The 26,226-nt window shown below is 44.0% G+C and overlaps 1 protein-coding gene across 3 annotated transcripts; it reads left to right on the top strand.

The window, feature by feature from the left end:
- Window positions 1-3,225: 3,225 nt before the first annotated feature.
- LOC133930669 (uncharacterized) lies at window positions 3,226-13,052 on the top strand. 3 transcript variants are annotated; one of them, XM_062377362.1, is made up of 11 exons: window positions 3,226-3,614; window positions 4,471-4,514; window positions 5,643-5,769; window positions 7,048-7,198; window positions 7,971-8,485; window positions 9,103-9,415; window positions 9,910-10,168; window positions 10,357-10,461; window positions 11,079-11,177; window positions 11,694-12,143; window positions 12,463-13,052. In XM_062377362.1, the coding sequence occupies exons 1-11, from the start codon at window positions 3,428-3,430 to the stop codon at window positions 12,802-12,804; spliced, it is 2,592 nt and encodes an 863-aa protein (XP_062233346.1). In that variant the 5' UTR covers window positions 3,226-3,427; the 3' UTR covers window positions 12,805-13,052. The 3 variants fall into 3 exon arrangements, with proteins under 3 accessions (XP_062233346.1, XP_062233348.1, XP_062233347.1); XM_062377363.1 differs by having other exon boundaries at window positions 3,227-3,614; window positions 7,084-7,198; XM_062377364.1 differs by lacking the exon at window positions 11,079-11,177.
- The last annotated feature ends 13,174 nt before the right edge of the window (window positions 13,053-26,226 follow it).

Below are 26,226 nucleotides of genomic sequence, written 5' to 3'. Positions count from 1 at the left end.
ACCTGATCATTTTTATGATTTGAAGAGCATGACTAAATCGTATGTACCTGCACGCAATGCACCGGAGAGGGTAGAAGTACCAAAAAAAGGTACCCCTCATCTTATCCTAGGAGTTCCGAAAAATAATAAAAAGATAAAAAAATCGGTTTCTCAAGTCACAGATAGCCAGAGACGTCTGACGAAAGTGGAAAATGAAAGCTTACCACACTCGGTAACAAAAATGCCCCAAAGGAAGAAGAAGAGGAGCAAGTTGAGACCTGACGATAGTATGTAACATCGGGAAGCAGGCATACCAGATTTGAATATTCTCACGCAGGAAGAAATCAGTGAAAATACGTGCGCTGAAATTGACGTTGGTAAACTAAAGGACTTTGCTCCAACAAGAAATTATGAAAAGCAAGATGTAGAAGCACCTAAAAGTATAACCCATGATAAAATAGCAATAAACTATGTGAATTCAGGGGAATCCTAGAATAGAGCAATCACAATAGTCAACACATATTTGTAAATAAAATTGCCACAGTCATAGAACATGACCCTAAGCCTGCATCGCTCATTAAATGTAGAATGAGGTCAGATTAGGAAGACTAGCAGAAGGCAATAATAACTGAATTATTATCCCTGAACAAAAGAGAGATTTTTGGACCAGTATACCGCATACCTCCCCACATTAAACCAATAGGATACAAGTGGGTTTTTGTTCGTAAGATGAATAAAAGGAATGAAATTGTGAGGTACAAAGCACGACTAGTACCCAAGGTTTCACTCAACGACCAGACGTTGATACGAAGAAATCTATTCCTCAGTGATGGGTGGCATTACCTTTAGATATTTAATCTCAATAGCAGTCAACCTGGAGTTGAAAATAAAATTGATGGATATTGTGACCGCATATCTTTATGGGAGTCTAGATTCGGACATTTATATGAAGGTACATTGCCGAATTAGGATAGAGAAAATAGACACCTTTATTGCATACAATTGAAGAAGTCACTGTATGGGTTGAAATAATCAGGTAGAATGTGGTACGACCGTTTGAATGAATTTCTTGGAAAACGAGGCTACACAAATAGCATGGATTGTCCATGTGTATTCATAAGAAGATCTCAGAATGGATTTTGCATAATATCCGTATATATAGATAATCTGAATATCATTGGTACAGAAGAAGAAATAGAAGAAGCAAGTTCCTACTTGAAATCTAAATTTGAAATGAAAGATTTAGGTAAAACCAAATTTTGCTTGGGCCTGTAGCTAGAGCATGTGGCAGATGGAATCTTTGTACATCTGTCAAACTACACTCAGAAGGTGTTAGAGCGATTTGGTTTTGAAAAACCATTTCCTGCTAAAACCCTCATGGTCGAAAGGTCATTGCTAGCAGATCAAGATCCTTATATATCTAGAGAAGAGGGAGATGAAGTATTGGGATCAGAATTTTCATACTTAAGTGTCATAGGTGCGCTGATGTATCTGGCTAATTGTACTAGGTCAGACATAGCGTTTACAGTAAACCTACTTACACGATACAATACATAGCTCACTAAAAGGCATTAGAAGGGCTTGAAGAATATTCTGCGCTACTTGCAAGATAGTAAAGATCTGAATTTGTTCTACAGAAAGAATCATGACCTAAGTCTAGTTGGATATGTAGATACTGGGTACCTATCAGACCCGTATACAATAAAATCATAGACTGACTATATTTTTCTATGTGGTGGAACTACAATATCCTGGAAATCGTCGAAGCAAAGTCTTGTATCTACTTTGACGAACCACTCAGAAATAATAGCTTTATATGAAACCACACGGGAATACGCATGGCTTAGAAGAGTGATCAATCATATCCAGCAGTCATGTGGTTTGAACACTACTAACACCCATATTATTATTTATAAAAATAATGTTACATGTGTTGTATAAGTGCAATCGGGATATATAAAAAGCAACTTAATGAAGCATATTAACTCTTTTTATGCTCATGAATTGCATAAGATGAACGAAATAAAGGTAATGCATATCAAGTCATGTGAAAATCTTACAGATTTATTCACTCTCTCCCCGCATTTACTTTTGAAAGATGTATTCGTTATATTGGGATGATAAGACTTAGAGAGTTACACATTTCAGGGGAGAATTTTCACATAATACCGATATGAAGAATTAAATCTTAGTCAAGAAGATTAAGTGCCCAAAATTAATCATGGAGATTATTTGAAGTATTTTGGATGAATTGTACTATTTTCCCCTTAGATGAGTTTTTCCTGAAGTTTCTCATATTAAGGTTTTTAATAAGACAATTCGTGTGATCATGTCACGAGCTATACACTCTTTCTTCTAATTTTTCTCACTAGGTTTTAAGGGAGTTTTGATGAGACATGTATTTCACGAGAAGTGCCTAAAGAGTGTTAGGAGACCTAAAGTTTTACAATAAATTTTGAGCCCGTCTTGATCTATAAAGAGTTGATCTTTTTGGAATAGGTCTTTATCTCTTAGACGTTTTAGCACTGTATATGGAGCAACACCTCTCATTGTAAATATAGATGAATAAAGAATAAACACATTATATCTCTTTTTACAATTATTTTTTTCAAAGAATCACTGAACTCACATGCTAGTAACGTTTCTCAACAAAAACCACTGGATGAGAAATTATAACTGGTATTGCGAGTTGGAGGTTCGGTAAAGGATATTGTAGTTAAGGTCAAAGCACACTTAGATCATACCCAATCGTTTCCCTTCGGGGACCAAAATCCTGTTGTGAAGGGATTTTCGTTCTTTCAGCACTTTAACCGTTTCTCTTCACGATTCCCTTCACGACGGGTTTCCCAGGGTCATTCCCTTCAGGACAGATCTTTTCCTTCACGATTCCCCTCGAAGGGAAACTATTGGAGATGAGAGAAAATAAAGTGAATGAGAACGGAAAAAAAAATCAGAAAAAAAATAAAATAAAGAAAATATAATTGGAAATGATTTTACAACGAATGTAGGCCCGGCCCAGAGAACCAAAATGAAATACAAACAAGAATGTAAGCCATGCTCTCAAAACACAAAAAGAATGTGCCCCGCCGCCATGCCGCAATGACGCTTCACTCCCTCCATTCCCCAAACCAACGCGTGACTCGACACTTACCACTCTTCCCATCTAGGGGCATAATCGTCATTTAACACCTCAACCCCTCCCCCTCTCGATTACAGGCACCTCACCGGCAGCTCAAACGGCCAGAACAACTCGCCAGAACAACTCGCCGCCCCCGTCGTAAAACTCGTGCACTTGCGTCGAAGCCCAAACCCTCTTTAATTCCCTTCTTTTTTTTCCCCTGTCGCCACTCCCCCCTTACCTTGGAGAGAAAACAGGCACCCACCGAGCCCAGCCGGCCCCAACCACCCCGACCAAACCGCCACACGCACCCCCGGCGATCTCCAGTCCATGGCTGGCGGCGGCGGTGGCGGAGCCCGTGCCTCCGACAGGGCGCGCGCGCGGCCGGCGACGATCCAGTCCACCATACAGTCCATCAAGGAGGTCGTCGGCGGCCACTCCGACGCGGACATCTTCGACGCCCTCCGCGAGTCCAACATGGACCCCAACGAGACGGCGCAGAAGCTGCTCAACCAAGGTGTCTTTCTCCCCCTGGTTCCCCCGATCTGGGTCGCTTCGATCTCGCGCCGCGATGGAAGCTAGGGTTTTGTGCGCGCGCGCCTACCCGCATTGGGTAGGCGCCGCCGCCGCTGGCGTGGTCTGCGGGGGCGTGTGGGATTGCGATGTACGGATAGGGTTTTCGAGCTGAGTCGATTTGGTGAGGTTGATTTGCGTTTGATTGGAGGTGCTTAGTGTGTTGATCGTACTTCGGGTCAGTGTGTGGTTGTTTATTTGATTATAGTGATCACGCTTTGCATTAGACTGTGTTTTTTTTGTTAATCAAGCATGTCGGTATATTGTCGGGGTGGCTTTGATGCTCTATTGTGCCAAAGTGTTTGACTTTACCTGTGGTTTTGGATTTTAAGTGGGTGGAGACGGGAATTTTGTCAGGTAGCGCTTATCATTGTTTGTAGGGTTTGAGTTTTAACCCACATAAGAGTTGGATATTGATGATCTCATGAATTCTTTTTGGGAAGTAAACGACCTTTGAGATCTTTGTAAGGTGGTAATATGTTGTGGTGGGGTAGGTTTGGATCTAGGGATAAGAAGAATGTGTTGTAGATAAGCCACTTCTTGGTCTTTGGCCGCCTAATTCACTATGAGTCTATGAGCGCCTCCTTGATCAGTGCAATGGGATGTGGCTATTTTTCTTTATCTTGACTCGAAATGGGAGCAGTGGGTTTGAAAAAGGATCTTGGAGTGTCTAGGGTGGGTGGATATTTCAAACATGTGGCATCCAACTTATTTATTGAGTCAGTTTATGGATTAGAGATACCATCATGTATAATCTCTTGTCTTTGTGGTAGTAATTCTTCTCATGGTTGCACTTGCAGATCCATTTCACGAAGTGAAAAGGAAAAGGGACAAGAAGAAAGAGGTATACATTTGCAGTTTTGGTAACTTTTGAATGCAATGGCAATATAAAGCATTTAAATACAAAGTTGTTTCCTTTTTGTATTACTCTTGCCTTTTGTTCATGGCATACTTGATGCATGCTTTTGTTGTAATATTAGGCTTTCTATTAATTTTTTGTGGCCAAATTGTTGAACACAGTCAAAGGCAAAAAGGCACACTTGGGGTGCTATGCCCTTAAATTGTGGTATACGCAAGCCTCATGGTGCCAATAAAAATAAACTTGTGCTTGAGAAACACTAGGTGCAAGCATAATAACAAGATATACACGTTGATCTGCGCAAGATATGCAACTCGCAGCCTTGCTCTTGATGCGCTTCCTTTTTGTTCAGGTTTGTAGCTTCCAGATGAATGAAACTCTAGATCTAGAGCGTTTAGGCCCTGTGACCTTATCAGAACTTTGTTAGGCCAATATATTTACCTTTCATGCTTACTTCTCCGTTTTTAGCCTGAACATCACAAAGCTCCGAGGTGCTTGTCACTAAAGTGCTGCGCCCTGATTTGAAAGTGTTATTTTGTGCCTCATCTACTCTTTTTGGACCTTTGATTGTAATGAGATTGACCTTCAGCAACTTAGGCATAAAAATAGCCTCACAGCTTTCGTGGCTAAGAAAATTACAAAAGAGCAGCAGCAGCAACAAAGCCTTTTAGTCCCAAGCAAGTTGGCTAAAAAAATTAGGCGCACCAAAAATGTGGTTGCGATATGAGGGAAGTAGCCTGACGAGGTTCAGCACACCTAACATAGGAGTGACCAAGTTAGTCATTTGACCAAACATTTCCTAGCGCTCGTTAGTTATGTACACATTCTGCATTATATCATATGCAATCTAACTTTTATTATTTGGTATGAATACTGTATTTGCACCGACATGCAATTCGAAATCAATACCCAAGTCTTATCTTCCATCTATTGAGTATACATCTTAAGTTGGTTGCTTCTATCTATTGTTGTCAAAGTGTGTGTTCTGAAGCTTTACTAATGCTTTTGCCTAGGAGTTCTTGATCAAAGCATCTGTTTTGAATCCACTGCTTAAACCATACATTGTTATTCTTATATTTCTCTTATGCTGAAGCAAATTTATTGCTGTTTTAGAGTGCTGGCCAGAAGAGCTTTGCTGATAGTACAACACAAGTTGAGCAGAACTCACAATGGATGAAGCCACACACACAAATGATTGAAAATGATCAAAGAAGAACTCCCAATCAGGTTCAGATGTCAGGTAACATAATTAAAGGTCATTTATAATTATAACCGTATGTTTAGTAACTTGGAGATATGTTCCTTTTGTTATCATGGTAGCTCCAATCAGCATTATGCCATTATAGTATACTTGTAGCAAGTCAGCTTTCAGACTCTGAAAACATATAACTTCATGGTTTCTGTTGCAACCTTGTTTGTTGCCAGTTTGCTTGTCTTTGTTCCCAACTTCCAATTGCATGCTGTAAGCCTGTAACATATGTTACATTTTTAGTTTGTTGTTAATTTTCAGTATGTTTCAGGTTCTCCTATTTGGCCTCTGAACAGCTCCTTGTATCATTACCATTCCGGGATCTTATAAATCATTTAACTATTTCCATGTACCTCATATGATCTGTGCCCATTTTATCAGTTCCACTCCAAAAGAAAATTGGTTTGTAATGGCGCTCTCAAACGACACAGTATATTTTCTTTCTGGTATTTGGATTTCAACCTTCTTAGGCCCTGTTTGTTTCCTGCTTCTGGTTCTACTTCTGCTGCGGCCAGAAGCCAGAAGCTAGAAGCCAAAACAAATGGGGTTCTAGAGAAGTGGCTTATGGAGAAGTCAGAAGCTTGCTTCTGAGGAAAATGAACTAAAACTAAGAAGCTTGTTGAGAGACGCTTTGCTTAGAAGCTAAAAATTTGTTGTAGAAGCTAACAACCTATTTTCAAAAGCAGCTTTTCAAACAAGCCAAAAGCACAGCTTTTTAGAAAAGCCTAAAAGCAGAAGCCCAAACAAACAGGCCCTTAAGTAGTCAAACAACAAATTTGGTTAGGTGATGTCAGTGGGAATTAACAAAGTGATCATTTAAAAAAAAAACCTGATCGGGCAAGCCATCTTTGGTATAGTTTTTTAACCCAAATAAAATAGAGCTCTAGGTTTGGTTCATCTAAAGAAATTCCCATATTAACCAGTCCATGAAATATGCATTTTCGATCTGGTTTAACATTTGTACGCATTCTCTACTCAAACTATTTTGGTTGTTTGGATAGTATTTTGGATTCCTTGAATTAGATATGATGGCTCCATACCGAAAGTCTTTTAAAATTTTGATCATTCAGATATTGAATGGCCCCTTCTTTTTTCCCCTTCTAGTGCTGCAGGTGAAATGTGCTTGGTTACCATGGAATACTCTATTTTTTCACCATCTATTCTTTTCAGATTGCAGTATGTTCACTTTTAGTCAGTTGTCCATACATCGGAAGTGTTTTTTCATTTGTAACATGACGTGTTGCATGATTGTGATATTGTATCTTGTAGGTTTGCGTTTAACTGGTAACACATGGCTTGATGCAGGCCCTAGTCGAGAATTTCGGGTTGTGAGGGACAACAGATTTCAACATGGTGTGGTGGAGAGCAGACCGGAACTAGGACACAAAGGTTCACCAAATGTACCAATGTCTGATAGGAGGTATTATTTGTTACAATTTCTGCCACGGCTCATACTCGTTTGTGCACTCATTTGTTCATCAAGTAGTTCTGTGTTGTATCATAATCTTTCGTAGTTCAGGTGTAGGCTGCATAATGATTGTAATGAAGACCAAAGAGTAGTCCTTCCATTCCACAATATTTCTCCATTTTCTTGCTAAGGGTTGTCTGTCCTCGTTTGGCCATTAAGAAAATCTAGAGTGTAGTTATTGCGACACCTCCATTCTCTAGCCCTTTTTTAATGCCATGAAAATGATTTAGCGATTTAGGTTTGATGTTTCTTTGTTTTGTGTGCATGGCGCGCTTGGACAATTTTTGTGAAACTGAGGGTTTACATATCTTGAGGTAAATGGAGCACATGCGGTTAGACAGATAGCTGTGTTGGCTGAAACCAGTACTTGTTTCTAGTTTCTCTGCACATAACATTAGTTTTACATATTACGGTAGTTTTTGTGGTTTTATTTAACAGTTGCTAGTGCTTCAATGGCATTATGGTGACTTTTTATAGCACTTCCTTTGCTATTTTTTGATACACCTGGCTAGCAACCTCAATTTATACCAGCAGAAATTACTAAAACAGTTAAATATTCAGTTTAAACTATAGATTTGAGACCCCTACAAATCTACAATGATAAGATAGACCAAAATATAATTGTGCAAAGTGCTCTCTTCTAATTTTCTAACTGTTAGCTGTTTTGCATATGCACATTTTATAATCAAACTAACACTTTCCTTGCTGGGTTGTCTATGTCCAGTGGGGCTGTTGTTCAGTCTGGTCGAAACCGCTTAACAGCTACAACCTCAGAAGGCCAGATCACACAACAAAATGCTAAGCACAACTACAACTCTGACACACAAGTGAGGAGGGACGCTCAGGGTACTGCACAGAAGCATGCAAAACCTTATTTCAAGAACTCTCAGAACGAGCAGCACATTCCAGCTTCTGACCCAGCTCATGTGCCATCCAATGTCAGAGCTGCTGGAGGAAATGTTGGACCTGTTCGACGTCAAGTTGGAGTAGTGAATTCCACTAGGCAACTTGCTGGCCGTCCAAGTTCTCAGTTGCATGTACCAGGTGGTTCTTATGCAAATATTCAGAGGGGAAGTTTTACCCCAGCTGGGGCATCTGGGCGTCACTCAGCTTATGTGTCTAGAAACATTCAACCAAACCAGAGACCTGATACAGTGTTTCATGGCAGATCTGCTGGTAGATCTTTTGTTGCCCAAAACGTCAACAGATATCACCAGGGTCCTACTAGCAACCAAAAAGGTAACATTCTCCAGTGATGTTTATGCTGTAATTTAGTCGGCAGCAATGTTGATATCTAAATTTTACTATATGTTGTCCTTTTCAGCAAGAATACATGTGTATTTTGTCAGCATCAGCTTGTCTAAAGTTTTTGTGAAAAATATTTAAATTAGGGATGTGCCTCATAACTCAAGTTTAAAAATAAATATTATATAGGCAATAACTTTTTTTAACTGATTTTAATCAATTTTATTACTGGGTTGAGTAGTGTCTACTGTGTGTTCCAGTGAACCACATACAGTGATCTTTTTTTTTGTTTTTGAATAAATGTGTTGCTCTCACGTGAAAATTTATTTTAACTTTATTTTTTAATTTTTTGTTTTGAGATCCATATTTCTTCTCTTGTGTAAAAAATCCATCCTCATGTGAACTTGATTAAAACGCTTGTTAACTGTTACACATGAGTACATCATTTAAGATGGTATTTCTGGAAATGTTCCATGTTACCACAAAGTTGCTAAATAGAACCGAAGTTAGATTTGTCATGTGATTTTTAGCTTCTGAAGTTTTTTTTTCTAACTATTATCTAATGGTTGTAGGCAAATAATCTTATAAAACGGTAAATTCTTTCTTTGCAGCCATACAGCCAACTAAGGAGTGGAAACCAAAATCGATAAAGAAGTTGTGCACCACTGATGCAGATAACAGTATCGCTGATGTTGTGTCCCCTTCAGCTAGCAACACTGAAAATGATAATGCACAAGATGCAAACATCTTGTCTGATAAAATTTCACAAGCTAACTTGCACGAGATGGAGCATGTTATTATTCCAGAACATCTTCGTGTGCCAGAATATGAGCAGACAAAACTAAGGTTTGGTAGTTTCACATCTGGGTTTGATGCGGACCAAATACCGGCCTCAACCTCTCCAGACTTTGAACAACCAGAACAGTTAGGTGAACCTTTCCCAATTCTTTGAATCAGTTATTGCATTAGAACTCAACAGTTTTGTCACAGAAAAGCGAGGGTAGTTATATTGCAAGTACCATTGTGGCATGAAGCTAAATCCCTTAGAAGTACATTATTCTCGAATAGAATTGAATTGGATCTGCAGTTCGTGGTACATCTGTAGTTAAAATACTGTGGGCTTTACCTTAACATTATTCTTTTAGAAATGTCATTGCGGTGAATGTTTTTCAAACCTGGAACGTATTGGACCAGTTTGATAGGCCTAGTCATTTGGGTCTTTAGATTCTTATGTACATTTATAACTTATTGCATGACATATGACAAATCCTAATACTTTTATTTATTTATTATTTTCCCTTTTGATAATTCTAGCATGTCATTTCTGAACGCTATGTGCGCCCATGCTGGTGTGAGGTGTGGCCGTGTGGTAGTTTGAAGAATGTGCCATTCTCTGATAATCCTCTTGTTTTGTGTAGTGTACAAGATCCAGTTCAACAGGTTGGCGAAGAGGATAGTTTGATTGCTGGACATGATGAGGAGGATGAGCAAGCAAGATCTTCACAGCACCTCTCCACATCAACAGCTGACATTTCCTTACCACCATCAGAGGATAGTGACAGAATGAATGGACAAGTTGAGAATGATGATGGCCTAGGCTTAGTTCAGAGCGACACTCCAATTGGGCCAGCAGATGGCGAAAGTACCCAAATCACCTCTACTTTGACTGCCTTTTCTGTAAGTTAACTAGGAAGAGTCGTATAAGAATCAGACACTGCATTTTTGTTGTTATTGTTGCTTGACATGGTTGGAGACTTTCTTGTTTGGCATTTATCTTTTAGGTTGTTTATTAGCTAGAAAAGTCGCAATTCATTTTTCAGATAATTTCTTGGTATCTTGAATGACTAGAACTTGTATTTTTCCAGACATATGGCCATGAAGACCCTAATATGCATTCAAATAACGAGGCACAATTATACGGACTGGTGGAGCCTAATGTACATTCACAAGTATTGGCTTCCTCTTCTCAGGTAAATGTGCTATCAAACGTAATTGTCCAATGGTCTCCCGTTAATGTACATACACTCTTCAATCACAAAAAATGTCCTGGGCATCACGGTCGTCAAAATGCAACTTTAACCACTAGTTTCTACTATACATTTGTAAAACTACTTCAAATTATAACATTGTGAAGTACTATTTGAAACCAGTCTAGACATATAGTTCTATACACCCAATTTAAATATGCCTAAATATATTGGTAGCCAAATATGAAAAGTTTGGATGCACGTACCGCGAAACAATAGTTTTTTTTACTAGAGTTAGTAATATGGAAGGAATATTTTACCTTTGCAACTTAGACCCTGTTTGTTTTTGCTGTGGTTTCACAATCTGGATTATGTGAAGAAGCTCCTTCCTACTAGATTGTGGATCGTGGGATTTCGTAGTACAACTTGACTTGTGGATTGTGAGAATCAACTTTTAAATTGTGAGGGATTTCGTAGTACAACTTGGTTTGTGGATTGTGAGAATCAACTTTTAAATTGTGACCTTTTGCCTTTGCTTTTGCTTTTGCTTTTGGGGCTAGAATCCATAACCAGAATAAAAAACAAACAAGGCCTTACAAGCTCTCTTTATCTCTCATCAGGGGTACCCTTCAGAAAATCCGGAAGCAGCTAATGCTGTGCAAGTGTTCCGGATGCCGGAATCTAATGTTCATTCACAAGTACTCCCTTCCACATCCGAGGTAGCAACACCTTGCCTTATCAACTGGTTAACTAATCCATCATTCCTCAGACTCTTTTCTTTTTGGCACTCCCTTTTGTATTACTCGTAATCTGTGACACATTTAATAATCAGTGGTCTTGGCTCATCATCATGTTGAGTAGGGCTGCAAGTGAGTGCAGTTTTGTGACAGTCCACTAGGTTTCCATATTTAATAAGCTCTACCTGCTTCGCTCATTTGATGAACTCATATTGGTTCGGAAAACTGTCTAGGTTGACAGCTTAAGCATGACTAGAGGGCTCATCACAGTGCTTAACACCGTGGGCAGCTGGGTGTGTTGAGCACTTGAGCTTAACTAGCAAAATTAGACTATGCTTGCGGGAAAATAGAATTTGAGAAGCCAGTTTGTGTTTTAGTGTTTTATCTAACGCCAAACAACAACATTGTGAGGCTTGAGCTATTGCTAACATATTTAGTGTAATGTTATGTCTTAGTATATCCCATAATCAAATCGTGACATTTGTTGTGCCTTTGCAGGCCCTAAATCCACAAATTGTGAGCAGCAACCCTGTTGCAATGTCTGCACATCAGCAACATATGTCTCAGCAACAAGCAGCAGCACAGATGTACCCTCCAATGCATGTGCAACATTTTCCAAATTTCATGCCATATCGTCAACTCTATTCTCCAGTTTATGTCCCACCCATGCCTATGCCAAACTATTCAACGAATGTCCCTTATCCATCAAATGGAAATAATTATCTTCAGATGCCAGGTGGAGGTTCACATTTAACTGCAGGAGGCATGAAGTATGGGGTTTCACAGTATAAACCAGTCCCAGCTGGTAACCCTTCTGGTTATGGAAATTACACTCATCCAGCTGGTTTTACAATTAGCTCTCCTGGTGTTATTGGAGCTGCAGTTGGTGTTGATGATGTCAATAGGATGAAGTACAAGGACAACAACATTTATGCCTCAACCCCACAGGTACAATTTACAATTTTTGGATGTTAGGTCTGAAATCAGAGAGGATTAGCTAGCTATCTTTGATAGTGCATTAGTAGTACTATCACCCCTGCTTTGTTTGTTACTGAGTTGTGTACTTGAGCTCAGAACTGCACCATCTTTTGCCTTGTAAAGTAAATGGGAGAAGTTGGACAATCTTATCTCTAATATGAAAATCCGATAATGAAAAGAGCTCTTGGCCAATAACAGGATGATTCCTTTTGGTGTACCTTTGCAATATTGCTTCTAAGCTCTCCCTCCTTTTTTTCTTTCTGTTTACTAATTTGAGTATCTTGTACAGGTTGAGACATCTGACATCTGGATTCAGACACCAACAGAGATTCCAACTTTGCAGTGCCCTCCATACTACAACTTATCAGGTCAAGCTGCACCTGGTGCTTTTGTGCCAAATCCTGCTAATGCATCTTTCAATGCTACGGCCCAATCCTCTCATGCACAGTTCCCAAGCTTGTACCATCCACAGCAGCCTCCCTCTATCGTAAGTCCGCACCCCATGGTGCATCAGCAGGTGCCATCTGCGATTGGCCCCAATGTTGGGGTTGGTGTGGCGGCACCAGCCCCCCAAGTTGGGGCTTATCAGCAACCACAGCTTGGTCATATGAATTGGAGACCCAGCTTTTAAAGGAGGTTTCTTAATTATCTGTAATTAGGGGGGTCACAAGAGCCTTTATGTAACAACAGTAGGCTCCTTTTAACAGGAAGCACCTTTGTTTTTAGTGCAGCTCTGTCTGATCTATTTAAGCTATAACAAGGTTTTGTTAGCTTTTCCTTCCCCCAGGTAATTCAGTATCCCATCTGAACTGGTATGCTGTAGATTGTGAGTTAAACATTGGGCAAGTTATCGCACAAGCACGGAGGTTGAGTGCTTTCTGTTTTGGTTCTTTCAGTTCCTAATATATTTTACATACGCATCGGGTTGGGGATTTTAGCAGCGCATGCAGCATTGTGGTGTGTTCTGCTATTGAATTCAAAGTGTTTACTTGGTTGGGCCGTTGGGGAAAATGGGGTCTTACACGTCATGAATGACTAGGCTCATGTTGATTTTTTCCTATTGAAACGATCATTACCATTTCAATGCATGTTGAAATCTCTATTATTTGTTAGCTATGCCGGAGAGTTGTAAACGGCATTCCTAGAGAACAATGGAAATTACTTTTCCTCCGGGTGCTGAGGACTTATTACTGTTAATATGTGGCTGTTTAGTCTGTAGTTGAAACTGTGTATAACTGCAGTAATTTAGTCCCCTGGGGTATTTTCTTTGGAGCTGGATGTGTTGAACTAGAATTTGATGTACAAGTGGCCATGATGCAATACAACATGCTGTTGCATATGTACCAAAAAAAAATTCCACTATTACGTTGATTGTTACATGTTCTACGTTGCAGCTAACTGCGTTTTACTTGTTACATGTTTTCACCTGTCTTCTTTTCGGTACATTTGTTGTTTAATGTCGGAGAGAAAAAAAGACCCTCATCTTGTCAAGTCCTTGTTGTACAAGTAGGTGCATTTCTTACATGTGAACATTGTAGGCATAATTGGTTTAGCTGTACAGCTTGAAGTTGTGTTCAAAAGTGAAGATGCACATTTTAATTATTGAGATGTTATCGCTAGAATTTTAACGTGTTGATATTAATCCATGTGCTTGTGAAGGCTAGTTCTTTAATAAAAAGCTAACGGTCTGTTGGGTTATCATTTGTCTAACAATCTGCTGTTCATGCCTTTTGTCGCACACTTAACTGTCAAGTCCAATGATGTTTAGAAAAGCATCACTTGTTTATATTGCCCTATGTTTCTTTTATGGTGCGAGGACAATTGTAGTTGGACTGGCCATTACTTTTGAAATCGTTTCGTGACAAATCTACCAATGTCATCGTAAACTGGACCCCTAGTTTTGAGTCAGTCAGTGTCCCCTACTAGCTTCTCTATGGTATGGAGCTGCGGGTGAAGAACAATAGCTAATGCTATTTTGGAGCTGGAAGACAACCATTCTCTGGGGCGGTGCTAATCTGCACACGCGTGCTACTTCTCAACGCGCGAGCAATTTTAGACAGCTAAACCATAGCATCCTGCCAGTTTGCTCTTTTACCTCGCCTTTGTCTCCCCGGCGCTCCTCCGCCTTCGACTTTCACCACTAGTGGCCGGTGGCGCCCCGCCACCTTGTTGTGCCCCTGTCTTCCCACCTCGCTTCGTCCTTCGCTAATCCAGTCTAATCCTCGCTGATGCCGCCCGACCGACAGTGCCCTCATCGCCCGGCCTCAGCTGCCCCACCCCTGCCCTCCGCCTCGCCAACCGCTACCTCCGAACCTCCCTCTAGACCCGTCTAGCAATGGAGTCCAACCCAATCCCAAACCATAACCAGACTGCTAAAGAACAGGACGAGACCGAGCCATGACTTGTCAAGTCGCACATGCATAACATGATTTTCGCATATTCTGACCAAACAGCGCTGATTCTTTTCTTTTCCCCAAATTTTTTATGTCCCTGTGCAACTACGCAGACGCTTCGAGCTATATTGCGCGATGAATGTGTGGCATTGTTCTACACGTGTATTTATTTCAGATTTAGATTAAAGAATTGTTCAAATTTCTCACAGATTTATTTCAGTTTTAGCCCTGGGACTCGGAGAATTTGTTATAAATACTGTAGTTTTTTCTCTTTTTGGTGTAGCCATCCTGGGCCTGACAACTTAAATACCCCAGTCCGGCGCGGGTCCAAGGGGGAGCTGCAGAGTCCAGAGCCCAGAAGCGCGGCGCAGGCGCAGGCGCAGCGCTTCCGAATCTACCCACGCCACAACTCCGCCCCAGCAGCGGCGGCGGCGGCGGCCTCCGGGTAGCCGGCATGGGGACGCGCGAGGTGTACGAGGAGAAGCTCCGCAGCGGCACGCACCTCCACCGCGACCCCACCATCAACCCCGGCCTCGGCTCGCCCCGCTGCCCGCGATGCCTCTCCCTCCTCAACCCCGCCGCCGTGCGTGTCTCGTCTTCCCCTTCCTCGCCTCGAAAGCTACATTTGTTTGCATCTTCTGACCGGTTCTTCTTGTTCTCGTCTCTTGGTTGGGCGGCGCAGGGAGAGGGGGACTGGGCCATCACATCTGTCCTGCACGACGCCACCGCCGTGGTAACGCGCGAGCTCTCTCTCGCTATTTCTGATTGGGTTCCGGCCACGCGGCTCCGAGATCGGTGTGGCCTTGGTTGCTACGGCTTGGGGAAAATTGTTGCTAACCTGTGCGATTTTCTTTGTCCTATTTGTGCTGTTATTGTAGGCCGGTTCCGGCGCCGGCGCGTTGCTCAGTGCTGTGCACGGGTTTAACACGGGTACCTTGCAGACTTCCTTTTATTGTGTGTCGGTTTTGGGGTCTAATCGGTAGCCACGTGCGTTGAAATTGAGATTGTTTTGCTGTTTTTTTGGAACAGGGATCCCTTTTGTCCAGAACCATGTGAAGGGGCCGAAGTGGCTGCAGTTGCTTGTTGGGGTAAGGCTGGATTTTTGTTCACGCGATGCTTATGTATGAGTATACCTTGCATGTTTTATTGCTACCTTTGTAGTTTTGTTCTGTTTAGTGAGAAGATTGCTTTAGTGGTCTAGTTGAATATCTCACATGAGTGAAGTCTAAACTCTTGTACCAGTCTTTTGCAATTGTATTGCTAGGAGATGTGGCTCGGCATCATTAGATAAGAAGATGCATCTTTGGTAAACAAATCATCGCAAGAATCTCTACTTGTTTCATAATTCTGCGGAATCCGCTTTTAAGGATAAGTCAATGTCTTAATGTTGAAACATCTCCTGTGCGTTCTGGCTTTTGAAAAAGGTGATTATGTGCTTGATCCAGACAAGAAAACTAAAATTAATTTGCTACACATTTGTTCCTGACCTCCCGGACTCAATTCAACTCCAAACTGGGATGTGGTTGCTGCATTTGACTATATGAATATGGCTTTGTAGGATTCTTGAAAAATAGTATTGCTTGAGACAAAGAAATAGTCCAAGTCAGCTCTTTGATTGGTTGCATAGGTTTTTCAATGAAACCGCCAAGTTTAGGAGCATGAATGGGGCATTATTGCACGTTGGCCTTAGGGAAGTCAACCTTCTTAGCGCAAATTCAGGTTCTACTATGATAGTATTGGTACTGTAGCATTTATGTGGTAGAGTACTTGCTTTGGGCATTTGCTTTTCCCTGTTTTGTGGCAATTGATATTAGATTCTGTAGATATTCCTGATTTTTGTTGTTGTAGAAGTTTGTGAAAGGATGCATTGTTATGATTTGTTCACTTTGGAAGTTGCTATATTGTGCAGGTGCCACCACTGCTTATATTCTCAGGTGCCAGTGCTGTATTTGGTGGTAAGTCTTCGATAATTATATTTGTTTCTAAAAAATGTAATAAGCTCTATGAAATGTTTGCACAAGTTACCAGACAATTCTTTTTTGGCTATGTTCTGATTATTAAACCAAGAATTGCCTCACTCTCACATATATAGACTAGAGAGACAGCCAAATGTACCAACATCGCAACAAGAGGTAACGTGGTTGAGGATCGCGCTCGGCTCAAGGGACGAACAAAGACTTCATTCGGTTACGATAGATGATTTTATTAGTTTGGTTGTTTAGGGATTACATTGGTTGTTAGGATATTCAGTTAGTCTCCAAGCCGGCTACAAAATAGATGGGCATTTGTCATTGTTAGGATTAAGCAAAAGGAATAAAGAATGCCATGACAAAGCTATTGGCAGACATGCAAAAGCAGATGGGTGATCTGACACAGCAAATGACGTCCATCTCTTCGCGCTTGACGGTAGTGGAAAGGCGACTGGCTGATCCCGTTGTCTCTGGCGAGATTGCTGGCATGGCCGTCGCCAACATGGTCGTGCAGTCCTCGACATTTGCACCAGCCCTCGCAGCCGACATGGCCTCGCCCATCGTCACGCCACAGCAACCACAGCTCCCGTCCACCACCGCCGTTCCCATCCATCACATCCAGTGTCCGCACTCGACGTTGCCCATTCCCAACAGCATACCTTGTATTCCCATCTACGCCACAACTTCATGCCACTGTCGGCCCTGTTCAACATCTGACACCACCCATGGGCGGCAGCAATGGCGTTCCCCGGTTCCATAAGCTCGATTTTCCCACATTCTATGGCAAGGAGGACCCACTTGGCTTGCTCAATCGGTGTGATCAATTCTTTCGTGGCCAGTGCACATTGGAGGCAAACAAAGTCCGGTTGGCCTCCTACCATCTCACCGGCATTGCGCAACACTGGTACTTCATGCTCGAACGCAACATAGGGACACCAATGTGGGATCGCTTCAAGGAACTCTACAACCAGCGCTTCAGGCCGCCACTCCGGAGCAACCCGCTCGGCGAGTTGGCCCGACTCCAGTTCCTGGGCACGATCGAGGCATACAAGGAGAAGTTCTTGGAGCTACTGTGCTGCACTGAACGCTTGTTGCCGACGCATTAGGTCCAATTGTTCACCGCGGGTCTGTCGGATCGCGTGTGCATCGACGTTAAGCTCTATGCCCCTCGAGGTATCCAGATGGCCATGAGCCTCGCGCGCGCCTATGAGCGCTGGACTCAGACCAGGGACGGTGGTGCGCCACAACAACCCAGTCACCCTGCCGTGCCCTGCCTGCACCCGACAGGGCGTGTGTCCACGCCGATTTCGTTCGTGCCCAAGTCGACACCTGCGCCTCCAACATCGTCCACACCAGGCGCGACTTCGCCGACGCCACAACGCCCCTTTTGACACCTCACGCCGGTGGAACTCACAAAGCGACAGAAGCAAGGCCTCGGTTATAGGGTCCGACTATATTTCACTCGACTAAAATCAGGATTTTTTTTTCAGTCGTCGTTGTGGACCGCATGATTGAAATCCAATGGCGCTCGTTCTTTCTTCCTCCTGACCGTCGCGTTGCTCTCTCCCTCGCGTCATCTTGCGCTCACCTGCTCCCTCGTCTCCCTCCCTCCTCCGACCATCTCCAGCGGTGTCCCCGCCGCGCTAACCGAGGTGGATGTGATGCCCCCGCCCCAGCCTGGCCCACCGGGAGTTCGTCGCACGCCTACGGCCGGCGGCGTCCCCGCTGCCTCGCCGTGCCGCCCCGACGCCCGCCTCCTCCGCCTGGCCTCCCTCCCTCCCCGAAACCCATTTTCTAAGCTCGCCAACCATTAGAGCCCCACTGACAACCCGAACCCCGAAACCCTAACAATGGCCGGGCTGGCGCTGTGTGCTCACATGGTCGACTGAAATCGTTGAGATTTCAGTCGATCGATCTGTACTAAATACGTCTGTTATAATTGTGACGAGCATTATGTGCGTGGCCATTGGTGCCAGCGCCTGTTCTACATCGAGGTCTCAAACTACGACGACGTGGGTGGCCCTGACATACCATTGGAGGCCGACCCCGACACACCAGTGGTCTCCCTCCGTGCTCTCACGGGGATCCATACGGAAGACACAATGCAGCTCCACGTGATCATTAATGGCCACAAGCTTGTCACCCTCCTCGACTCAGGCTCCACTCATAATTTCATCAACCATTCAATAGCCCAGCACGTCAACATCGACATCGTGCCAAGCTCTGGCCTGCACGTCGCCATGGTGAACGGTGACAAGGTGCCGTGTGATGGCTTCTGATGCGATGTCGGTGTATGCATCAGCCTGGAAGACTTCACAATCAACTGCTATGCCATTTCGCTGGGAGGCTACGACCTTGTTCTCAAGGTACAGTACCTCCTCACGCTGAGGTCGATATTAAGGGACTTCGACGACTTGTGCTTGGTGTTTTGGCGATGTGATCGCCGTGTGTTCTGGAAAGGCCTGGCTTCCCCTCGCCATGATGTCTAACACGTGGCCGTGCATGCCATGCGTGCTGAGGGTGCGCCAATGATGGACCGATTACTGGGTTGCCGGTGTGCTCACGCGACCACAGAATACACCTCCTACCCAGAACAACGCTCGTGGCAGTACGCCTGTACAGATACCCGCAATTGCAAAAGGATGAGCTCGAGAAGCAATGTGCCACCATTCTCGAACAAGGCATCATCTGTCCGAGTTCCTCTGCTTTCTCGGCTTCGGTGTTATTGGTTAAGAAATAGGACAATTCATGGCGCTTTGCGTGGATTACCGGGCGCTAAATGAGAAGACGGTGAAGGACAAATACCCTATTCTAGTGGTCGATGAGCTTCTCAATGAACTTCATGGTGCCTACTACTTCACGAAGCTTTACCTGCGATCGAGCTATCATCAAGTTTGCGTGCACCCGAACGACGTGGAGAAAACGGCCTTCCGCACGCACCATGGCCACTTTGAATTCTTGGTGATGTCGTTTGGCCTGACGAACGCGCCAACAACCTTCCAAGGCCTCATGAACGACGTGCTCCATCCCTTTTTACGCTGGTTTGTTCTCGTATTTTTCAATGACATATTGATCAGCTCGTCGTGGTTTGAACACCTACAACACGTCAAAGCAGTCCTCGAGGTTTTGAGCTCCAACTCCCTCTTCATCAAAAGTTCCAAGTGCATGTTTGGATCCACGTCCGGCTCCTACCTTGGCCATATCATCTCGGCCAATGGCGTGGTGATGGACGATAACAAAGTGGAGGTCGTCGCGACATGGCTGGTGTCGCGTTCAGCCCAGGGCCTACGTGACTTCCTGGGCCTTGCGGGCTACTACTGTAAATTCATCCAAGATTTTGATATCATCGCGGTGCCACTTATCAAGTTGCTCAAGGAGGGCTTCCAGTGGTCGCCGGGGGCGGACATAGCGTTCTAAGCTCTCAAGAACGCTTTGTCTACGGTGCCCGTGCTCCAGCTTCCGGCCTTTGACAAGATGTTTGTGGTGGACTGCGACGCGTTAGGGTCTGGGTTCGACACCGTTCTTCACTAAGGCACTAGACCCTGGGCCTTCTTCAACTGGCTGTTCGTCGCTCACCATATCAAGCTCGTTGCCTATGAATAGAAGCTCATCGGTCTGGTATAGGCAGTGCGCCATTGGCGCCCTTATCTTTGGGGTCGGTGCTTCACCATTCGCACCGACCACTATAGCTTAAAGTTCATGATGGACTAACAACTATCGACCATTCCTCAGCACCAATGGATTAGCAAGTTGTTCTGCTTCGATTTCGCAGTGGAGTACCGGTCGGGGCGCTTGAACACGGTGGCCGACACCCTCTCCCGATGGGACTTCAAGGAAGGCGCACTGTTGACTCTTTCCGTGCTGACGTTCCAGCTCTACGGCGACATACGACGCGAGGTCGACACCAACCCTGACATGAGGCTCGTCCACGATTAGATCCTCAACAGCGAACGCACGACGCCCTGGAGTGTTCATGACGGCCTCGTCATGCAGGACTGTTGCGTCTTCGTGGCCGCATCGTCGTCATTGCTCTAGACTGCTCCAGCCGGCCTACTCCACGGGCCATGAAAGCATTCAGAAGTCCTTACACCGCCTGCGAGCTGACTTCCACATCTCTCATGACCTCACCCTTGTCTGTGACTTTGTGCGTGCCTGCATCACCTACCAACGCAACACGACAGAGACACTGCACCTGGCATGTCTCTTGCAACCGCTCACCGTTCCCTCGCAGATGTGGGCCGATATCTCACTTGACTTCATTGAGGACCTTCCTAAGGAGCATGGCAAGTCCGTCATTCTCACGGTGGTCGATCGGTTCTCCAAATACGTGCATTTCATCTTGCTCGGCCACCGTACACGGCGACTTTAGTGGCGTGTGTGTTCTTCGATGGTATTGTGCGCCTCCACGAGTTCCCTACCTCCATTGTGAGCGACCGGGACCTCCATTACTACGATGACCATCATCGCGAATTGAAGTTCGCCATCAGCGATTGGGTCTAGCTCCGCCTCCTGCATTGACCGACACTTTCGTTGGTGGACAGATCTAAAGGCAAGCTGGGACCTCGCTGTGTTGGACCCTTCCAAGTGGCGGCTCGAGTGGGCTTCGTTGCATACCGCCTTCACCTTCTGGAGGGTGCGTGTCTCCACGACATCTTTCGTGTCGGCCTCCATAAGCCGTTCCATGGGACGTCACTGTCGGGACCGCCTCCCTTGGATGGTCGCCTGCTGCTGGCGCCGGAACGCATCTTTCGTGCATGCCTACTTCACGGTGTTGTGGCATGCCCTCGTTCAGTGGAGTAGCATGGATGCGGACAACACAACTTGGGTGCCGTGGACGCGTTTCGCCAAGCCTACCCGAATGTGCAACTCGAGGACAAGCTGTTTCTCGAGGATGGGGGAAATGTTATGGTCGGTCGAACGTACAACGTCGCAACAAGAGGCAACGTGACTGAGGATCGCACTCAGCTCAAGGGACAAACAAAGACTTCATTCGGTTAGGATAGATGATTTGATTAGTTTGGTTGTTTAGGGATTACATTGGTTGTTAGGATATTCAGTTAGTCTCCCAAGCTGGCTACAAATAGCTGGACATTTGTCATCGTTAGTGTTGAATATCTAACTATGGGGTATATACGTATAAGGAGTATACTATATACGAACGGGGTATGCCGTGTGCATAATTAACAACTCCGGATATTATAGAACCGAATCCGCGGTACCTGATACGCCCGGAATCCAGAAGGTGTATACTAGGAAGGTCTCGATTGCTTACCCAACTCGAGAAGACTAGTATTCAAGACATATCTATCTACTTGGACGACAAGGAAAATGACTCTCTATCGACTACAGCTGGATAGGAGGTGGTACATCACCCTTATATAAGGCGGGGACCTAGACCCAAAAAGGAAGAACTCTCTCTTTCTCCTAGCTACTGGAGGCAGGCATCAAGACCTTAGCGCAGGAAGAACTCGACGACTTTAGCCCTAAGTTAGACTAGATCTAATCTACTCTTTGTAATATGTTAGCCACATTGTCTGTACTTGAGTTAATACATACACATAATCATCCACATAGGACGTAGGGTATTATTCCAACCGGAAATAATAGAGTTACCTTCGTGGATCAAAGATCGAACATGAAATGAGACAACCCTAATGTCAGGAACAAATCCTCGACATTAGGGTTAGATTAAGCAAGAAGGAATAAAGAAGGTAACCCATGCGCTAAGGTAACCCCTCCTCTCTCGTTCTCATCTACGCACTTGCACTCGTCTATCGCCGGCCAGTCTCCACCACGGCGCCTGGGCGCCGGTTCATGCCCCGTCTGCCAATCTGTCACAACTACTTCCTATGCCCAAGCTCGGTTTCTATCAGATATGTTTGTGTACGATTAAAAACATAAAAGATTGGGTTACCAGGGGTACTGTACAGATAGAGATTTTAGATGCAATGGAAAGGAATTATGTCATTAGGATTGGATTAGATGTTATTAGTTTGTTCATGTCAAAACACGACATGAACCTGCCCATCTTCCTTTTCCTAGGCCACATTATAATAAACAGTGCAAGGTTAAGTTAGTAAGCACCTAAATCCTATTCATTCCAAATAACTCAACCCAGATATATATGCCAAAAAAATATTTCAGGTTAACTAGACTCAATGTTGAACAAATATTGGCTTATAAACTTCGTGGTTCATTATTGTACAAGATGAATTGTCCTAGTAGTTCAAGTCCAAACAAAGCAAGTTATAAGATAGCCTTCGCTTAATTATTCAAGTCCAAATAAAATGTGAAGTTGAAACGCTGTTTCAAATCTTGGCCTTAATGAGTTTGCTCATCTGGGAGTATAACCAGAATGTCAGGTGCTATGCCAGTTTGCTGACATAACAAGCATGACTAGGTTAGTTATTTCGAACAAGGGAGAGGGATGAAAATTACAATACTTGCAAGTTGAGATAGATTTTGTAGAGTTAGTTGAATTATGGATTTGTAGCATGGTAGCCAATCCAATGAATGAGTTAGTTGAATTAGGGATTTGTAGCATGGTAGCCAGTCCAATGAATGCATTTCAAGGAAGGGATGGAACTTGAAGTGCTCCTCCAGGCTTCCAGCTCTGTGCAGTAGTTCTTTCCCCCCAATGTGCTGTACTCCTGTGGCGAACACATGAACAAGGGAAACATTCGACTTCTTCAAAGGAACTTAGAATTTGAGATTCTGACATGCCAAATTCGACATAGCAAATCCTGGCTTCCATATGTTTTTCTCTGATTTAAAGCTGACATCGTCCCATGCATGTGGTTCGACAGACTTGTTCACTCAGCAGACATGGAAATATCTCTACTGCCTAGTATCTAATGATCTGTTACTTGTTGCAGCATATGCACTTCCAAGGTTTGCTCAGCTCACCGTGACGTCTTACTATGCGGCATCAAGCGGCTCTCATTACGCAGTTTCACAGATCACCCGCCAAATCGAAAGCGCTCATTTGTCAGAATCTGACGAGAAATCTCGATGAGTTGTTGGCAGTCAGTCTGATCTATTGGTTCCATGTACATGGTATATAACTATACAAGTGCGTTTACTGCTTTACAGCGGTAGTTTTTCAGTGTACCAGACACTCAAACCTGTTGCCATCATAATTCATAACGAGCATTGCTAGGAGAATAAATTGTCTTGGCCTGATTGTATACGCTTAATTTATCTTGGATAACATGTTGTCACGTCTCAAATTGTAGATCAAAATTTAACTTTATGCAGAAAGCGAGTTGGTCTTAGAATAAAGAGAAAATTGCTAGGAGAATACATTATTGGCAGTCAAGAACACGAATCATTTACAAACCAACCATTCCTTGCATGGACGCTACTCGCGAGTACAGTGCACATCATCGCAGATGGCTAAAATTGACGCTGGTCTCGACAGTTAGCAGCGATCGAATTTGCCAATAAAACCCTAGGACAAACCCTAATTTTTTTATTAAACAAGGTCTAGGTTGAGCGGCCCTAGCAGATTAAATTGGTAAGTTGCCACTCAAAAGAATGATCCTTTAATTATAATATTACTTACATCAATGAAATATGGAATCATCTAATTTTATAACTATGAATTAGAGTGACAAATAAGTAAAACCTTTTTTAACGTTGCAAAAAATCAATTGGCTCAGCCCTATCAACCCGGCGGCGCCGTGACGTGCCCCCACGGCGCCGCTTCCCTCTCCGGCCGCATCTCGTGCAGGTACTGCTTCTGCCACAGCAGGAAGCCTTCGTCCGCCGAGCCCCGTAGTCCGACCCGCCGGCTCCCGGTGGCACCACCGCACGCCGGCGCCTCCGTCGCAGCGCGCCGCGCAGAAGAGGCGCCCCCGGCCTCTCCCTCGCGGCAGCCACCGCCACCAGCGACGCGGTCTCTCCTCCTCCTATCGCGTGGTCGTCGGCGCCGTACGCGCCAGGTGCGTCGCCGCCTGACATGTCCGGGTCGCCGTCGTCGACGCTGTCCATTTCCTCCGCGCTCGTGCCGCGCCGCGGCGGCTAGGGCTGACGATCAATCAACTAGCTACTGGCTCGTTCGCCTCGTGTGATCGTGCATGTCTCGTTTTATGGGGCCCCGTACGTGCCCGATCAGGACTCGGCGGGCTACGCGCGCCTCTCCTTCTCTCTCGAGAACAACGGTTTTCCTTGGCCGTTTCGTGCTCGGCGTCATCATCTCCGATGGATTAATTCGCCTTTGCATTGTTCTAGTCTCCTCCTCTAATTAACTACCATTAATCGTCTCCTAAACTTCTCGACACGCGCACGGTATAACCGCGTCTCCATCCATCAAGATATGCCGGCGGCCAAGACAGATCGCACGTACGGGAGTAACTCTGCATGCAATAGTCAAGAGACAAGAAAACATTATGTCGAGTATATATGTACGCCTTGGCCTTGCGTACGTGCTGCGAGCAATGACTACTGTTGAAAGCGATAGAGACAGTGTAGAATTCGAGTTGGAAATAGATGTTAACTAGTTTGATTGTCTACGCCGCGTCCGTTTTTATTTTGCTGTGTAGAGCACGACAAAAAAAAACTAAAAAATTAGGTTCACAAATTTTGTACATTTCAATATTTATTTATAGAATTATTAATGTTAAACACATTCAATTAATTATAGAGAAAATAATAGTACTTTTATGCATGCACATAGTTTTAACATGTAGGTGGAAGTAATACTAATCTAAAATAATTCATTTCAAATTTTTTTGAGTTTTAGATATTTTTCTTTGCATTTTAGATTTTTTCAGCCGATTTATTAATGTAACTAATATTTATTTCGACATTTTTCTAGAATGTTCGAAAAAGAAAATTACATATACATGTACACGTATATACATATGTATATATACATACCTATACATATATATACATGTATACCTATACATATATATACTTATATATAGGTACACGGCTACAGTGCTACAGTAGCAGAAGCCCTGAGATTCCACCGGTTCCCGGCACTTTAGTATATAGTAATTATTGATTTCATTTATTGAATACGTACGTTTATATACAGGTTGAATGGGAGCCGTTTGAGAGATACCTTCTCCTCAACGGACACCAACACAATCGCCATTGACAGTTAGGAGGACGAAGATGATGATCAACCGCGAGAAACAATGACGCTAAGTACTCACTTCTCCCATCAATCATCTCCGATCCGACACCGCGTCGGAGTGAATACGACAGCGTCAGTGAGATCAACGAAGACGAGAGTGCCCCAGCACGTACAAACTTTTATGTGAGGCTCTAGCTCTGCTGGTTCTACACGTACACATGGTTAAAGCTAGTCACCACGTATCGATCAAAATGAAACTAACCGGCACATGTATGCATGGACACAATGATGATTTCCTGCTCCAGTGGTATACGTACGTACTGGTGTAGATCAACCGACCGAGCAGAATAAGTTGGCGTGCAGTACGTGTACACGCGCAGCATGTGGATGCATGCGCGTAACGTACGTGAGGATATGCAAGGTGAGGTACGCATGCACGTACGTAGCCACGTACATCCTGCCAAGGTCAGATCGTAACGGACACATGCATGTGGTTTGAACGTACAAGTACGTCTAACTCCGATCAGATCCTAGGCTCACAGCCGCCAGGCCCTCGTATCGGCACTACCCATGATCGGCGTACGTTAGAAGTAAATTTTATAGTA

This window comes from Phragmites australis, chromosome 10 (assembly GCF_958298935.1).
Source record: "Phragmites australis chromosome 10, lpPhrAust1.1, whole genome shotgun sequence".
NCBI lineage: Eukaryota > Viridiplantae > Streptophyta > Magnoliopsida > Poales > Poaceae > Phragmites > Phragmites australis.
Note: the sequence above shows the minus strand (reverse complement) of the source record. Positions and strands in the feature narration are given on the sequence as shown.

Coding starts and splice junctions, on each gene's coding strand:
- LOC133930669 (XM_062377362.1), top strand. CDS start 3,428: ATGGCTGGCGGCGGCGGTGGCGGAGCCCGTGCCTCCGACAGGGCGCGC. Junction 4,515..5,642: donor AAAGGGACAAGAAGAAAGAG/GTATACATTTGC, acceptor TTGCTGTTTTAG/AGTGCTGGCCAGAAGAGCTT. Junction 8,486..9,102: donor TCCTACTAGCAACCAAAAAG/GTAACATTCTCC, acceptor CTTTCTTTGCAG/CCATACAGCCAACTAAGGAG.